The sequence below is a fragment of the Bidens hawaiensis genome, unplaced genomic scaffold (assembly GCF_021521415.1).
Source record: "Bidens hawaiensis isolate Kalapana, Puna unplaced genomic scaffold, B.hawaiensis_p1.1 tig00030294_1, whole genome shotgun sequence".
Classification (NCBI taxonomy): Eukaryota; Viridiplantae; Streptophyta; class Magnoliopsida; order Asterales; family Asteraceae; genus Bidens; species Bidens hawaiensis.
This window is the reverse complement of record NW_027495054.1, coordinates 278,976-283,853: the sequence shown is the minus strand read 5'-3', so window position 1 is coordinate 283,853 and position 4,878 is coordinate 278,976. Positions and strand designations below refer to the sequence as shown.

Here is a 4,878-nt window from a genome sequence, read left to right as displayed (position 1 = left end):
ATCTGGTCGGATCTGAATGTACAACACACCCGATCTATCCGTTTTCAACCTTCCCCCGGAAAGCTATTGTTGTAAGCCAACCTTGCCGATAACTCAGATCTGACGAGCTTCTGAAATTTCATCCAATAAAATATAAAAAGAAGATTAATTGCCACGTGTAGTCCGCCTCTCGTTTGTGTCTGCAAACTTACTTTCCACACTGCAACCAAGAACTAACCCTACATCGGTAAAGTCCAACAGTCTTCCGTCCGCTTGTTGCCAGTTAGATTCGGACGGTGCCACAGTGGCACCGTTGTAGATGCTCTAACACTGACATATGACTAAAGTCATGGAACTGCCTTCATCTTGGCTACAGGAACTGGTAAGTAAAAGCTGAATACTGTACATAGTCAAAGTTTAATAGTAGGTATATGTTATTTCATTTATTGGTTGAATATATCCATGTATTAGGAAATGCAAGATCAAGGGTTCATGAATCATTATCAAATGAACAAACCTTACATTCATCCCATAATGAATCAGGAGTTCAGTATTGATTCATTTTCGTCGGATATTTACACCGAAGCCCCGTCGTTTATCGATCAATCTTTTCATACTCGTATTAACAAGAAAATTTCTCAAACTGAAAAACCTAAGCCAAAGCTCGTTTCTAATACTCCTAGCACCTTCACTATATCTTATGGAGATGTAAAGCCTAAAGATGAGTTTCTTTCAAGTTGTGATTGGTATGGTTCCACGGAATCTGGTTTGAATAATTTTCGGACCATGGTCAGGAATCCTATTCAGGTTCAAGATCATGTGTTGGCTGAGAGGAAGAGAAGAGAAAAATTGGCTCAACTATTTGTTTCTTTGTCTGAGCTCATTCCAAACCTGAAAAAGGTACCAATGCCAACTTCCTAGCATAAACCAAATGGATTAGTAACTAAGTTATTATATTGATGGTACTTAAATATATTTTAGCTAGATACAGTTTAATAGTATACTAATGATCTAACATAACCTATCGTGTCTAAAAACGGCCATACAAAACAAAGTCTAATTAACGGTTGTCCAAGAAAAATTACGAACAACCATTTGGATTGTACGTCATGGACAACCGTCTGGTATTTTAGGCAGATGGTGGTCTGGTATTCTAGGCAGACGACAGTCTATTGATGCATCTAAAATACCAGACGATTATTTAGTGGTGTCTGTAAATGACATGTTACTCTTGGATGTCCGTCCAATGCGGATATATATAATTGTTCCCTTTGTTAATATTATTACTATCCCTTTGGTGGTAGGTTGATAAAGCTACCATGTTAGAAGATGCAGCTAATTACATCCAAGAACTTCAAGCTCGTGTCAACGAACTCGAGGGTTTACCCATCGTAAAGAAAAAGAATATCCAAGAATCAGTTATAACCGGGAAGAGGTCAAAGCTTAGTAGTAGTGATGATGATGGATCCTCTTCGAATGAAGGTAACTTTGAAGAGAGTAGTAGCATTCGCAATCCAGATATTGAAGTGAGGACGTCCGGATGCAGTCTACTTATCGAAATCTACAGCCAAAAAAACTGCAAATCATTAGTGAAAGTGCTAAGGGAGCTCCAAAAGTTTGGTTTATCTATTATCAGTTACAACACCATGCCGTTTACTGACACCACTCTTATTGTCACCATTGTTGCTCAGGTTAACATCTATATTGTTGATTTCATTATCATGTAGAAATGGGATTTTTTTTATTTTTATTTTTATTTTTTTGCATGGAAAAGCCTAATTTATATGAATGCCATTATTTTTTTATATCTTATCAGAAAAGATAAAATACATAAAGGGATATGGTTCTGATTCATTTTTAATTGGTTTTTGCAGAAGAATGATGACTTCATAATGCCATTAGAGGATGTTGTGAAGAATCTGCAACATGTTGTTTGAACCTATAAGGTAAAAACAATTAGAAGGTCACTATATTCAATCATCCATTTTGTATTTGTTAAGTACGTTTATTATCTATTATGGTTATTGTTATTTTAAGTATCATTTATTTTTATTTTTATTTTTGTTAGAAATTAATCTATTCTAGTTTGGATAATAAGAAGTTATTGACGATCCATCATTATCATTATTTAGTTCTTATTTGCAAAAAGATCTAAAATAATTCAAATAGAAAAACAAAATTATCTGTTTCTAGCGAAAAGGCTCTGATACCATTAAACAGTTCAAAATAACCGAATTAGATAGATTGTTGATTTTTATTTTCTTTTTGTGTGTTGAATAACTAAAAACAAAGATATTTTTTTATAAGTAGAAATATGATATGAAGGGTAATGATAAAGCTAAACAACCAATAATAAAACTAACAAGCTAAAGATATCGAATAAACTTAATACCTACCCTAATATTCAAACTAATAATAAAACTAACCAACTAAAGATAGCGAATAGATGTTACTACCTACCCTAATATTCAAACTACATATCAAATAATGACTAAAAAAACATTATAGATAAATGATAAATCAAATATTAATGGTATATGACATGGATCCGCTAGAAATCAAGAACCGATTAGGAGGGAGAGAATGATCAGCAGACACAACGTATATAATAATCTAAACTTGCTTACCAATAAATCCTAGCATTATTGAATAGTTCAAAATCTTAGTGATAAAACATAAACTAGAAAAGCTAGTAGATAAAGCAAACAATAAATAGATAAAAATCAAACTTAATATTTTCATCTTGATTCTCAGCTCTATCCATCTGTCATGCATGTCAATCTTGGCCTGGCCCTGTTGGGCTCGATTTTTGGTCGGTTCTGGATCAAGATGGGTATTAATATAAAATAACTCGGTTAACACTAATTTCCCCGCGAAGAGATGAATGTGAGCAAACCATTGAAACGGGCTAATTCGCGATCCGGTTTGTAATTAAATTAAGTGGTCATTTTGTAAACATGTATAGTTTGAACAGATTAGGAGATGTCTCGATTCATTCAATTAACGTCTTTAAACATCGGTATGCATGTAGCCAATTATTTGGTCACAAAATTCAATTTAAAAATTGAATAAACAATTACGAAGATGAGCTATTCAATCTGATTTCTATTTATAGAAGGCGTATTAAGTTAACCATAATGGGTCTAATGTATTGGGCTATGGTCCATCTAGAGTGGTATCTCTACAACAATCATGAAGAAAATTGTTTTTCAAAAGGTTTGTTTGGTAGTCAGCAATGTGTATTGAGTTGAAAATATTCATTCTGGGTGGTCATTGATATAATATTTTAGGAATTGGTGTTGGAGCTAACCAATTTTTTAATGGGTTGGATCAATTGACTAAAATATAGGGATCTCCAAAGAAAACTCCCATAAAATAAAATTGAGTGGGTGGATTAATTTTTAAAGTTGTTGAACATCAATTAGTTGATTTCTACTAAACTCACGATTTAATATGAACTTTTGGTGAGAAATCCGAACATCACTGAATAATAGTAAAGAAAAAGATGAGAGAGTTATAAGGTTCAAAAGAAAGCAAGACTACAATAATTTTTAGTTTCAAAATGTTGTGGAAGTAGACCATTTGTGAGAGGTTTATAGAAGATTGAGAGAAGAAGGTCGAGTGGGGCAAGTTGCGAGAAGCAGGTTTGAGTGAAGCAAGATCGTGTGAAGAAATCAAAGATTAAGCAAATCAAGTAGTGTGAAGCATATCAAGTCGTTTGAAACAAATCAAGTCATGTCATGAAGCAAATCAAGCCATTTGTGAATTAAACCAAATTAAGTTGTATGAAGCAAAGTCAATAAGAAGAATTGTGTGGGGGTGGTAAACATGGAACAAGAAGAACTAAGAAATATTAAAGGAAATCGGGTAAAATAAGGGGTGAATGTTGGCGTTAATAAACCTTGATTGATGGTTAGGGTTAAACACATACATTCCCCAAAATAAAGTTTCGTGTCAAATATATAATTATTAAAAAGTCTAGTTTATGTCAAAGATTTATTTCTAAATAATTGAAGGGGTAATTTTGTAAACGTGAGTAGTTTACCGTTTTTTGCCTTTTTATTTAGTGATGAAAACTAACGGAGTTATCAATTGGACGAAATTGGCAACAATTGGAAGTCTGAAGAGCATAGTTTCAAAAAATAAACTTTTTGGATAAAAATCGTAAAAATGACCAAACTTCATAGACTACTTTGACACTTTACTCATTTTCTTATGTTGTCTTTGACTTTGAATAACTAATTTACCTTAAATGTCACTCACAGTAGCTGCAAATTTTCATGACTGAAACACCTTAAAAATATGTTATTATCTCCATGATGAAACATGTTCCCCGCGTGCCTGCTTTATCTTTTTGTATTACTCCGTACTAATCTTCTGGCTAAAGCATATTCTACTATATAATTTTGAACGTTTTTCATTCCCTAGTAAAATTCCAAGGACCAGTCTACGTTTTTCAAATCTCAATATGTACCACAAGAGAGTATATTTGATAAATACGATGCAATATTAATGGTAAAAATGTGCATAAGATATACCAACAGTCCAGAAGAACAACTGGAATTTTCTTCAGAAACCTCTCCTGCAAGCATAGGTGCTCCATGCATGAACATCCTCACTTTAATGCATGGTTACAAAACATGCTAAGTGACATGTTTAGTCATATTTAATCTTCTCGACTCACACTATGTCAAGAGTTTACTTTCCTAAAAAGAGACTTGGTCCGTCAAGTGGCTTCTCATGAAACTGTTGAAAGTTAATCTTGAATCGAGTTAAAAAGAGAAAGTTGAAGGGCTAAGTGAAGGTGTTTTAGTTTTGAATGTTCAAAATTAACTCTTTAGTTTATTTGATTTTTTTTAAATAAAAAGTTCAAATTATTTAAAACATATAAACACAAAC

The 4,878-nt window shown here is 33.0% G+C and overlaps 1 protein-coding gene across 1 annotated transcript; it reads left to right on the top strand.

Annotated features, from left to right (window-relative positions):
* Nucleotides 1–347: 347 nt before the first annotated feature.
* On the top strand, nt 348–1,952 carry LOC143580270 (transcription factor bHLH18-like). Its single transcript, XM_077063354.1, has 3 exons — nt 348–879; nt 1,284–1,670; nt 1,854–1,952. Exons 1-3 carry the CDS (start codon nt 454–456, stop codon nt 1,914–1,916), a joined length of 876 nt encoding a protein of 291 aa, XP_076919469.1. The 5' UTR covers nt 348–453; the 3' UTR covers nt 1,917–1,952.
* Nucleotides 1,953–4,878: the final 2,926 nt, after the last annotated feature.

Excerpts from the sequence above, each read along its gene's own strand:
- LOC143580270 (XM_077063354.1), top strand. The coding sequence starts at position 454 with ATGCAAGATCAAGGGTTCATGAATCATTATCAAATGAACAAACCTTAC. Across the intron at positions 880-1,283 it reads TCATTCCAAACCTGAAAAAG|GTTGATAAAGCTACCATGTT; the intron begins GTACCAATGCCA and ends CTTTGGTGGTAG. Across the intron at positions 1,671-1,853 it reads TTGTCACCATTGTTGCTCAG|AAGAATGATGACTTCATAAT; the intron begins GTTAACATCTAT and ends TGGTTTTTGCAG.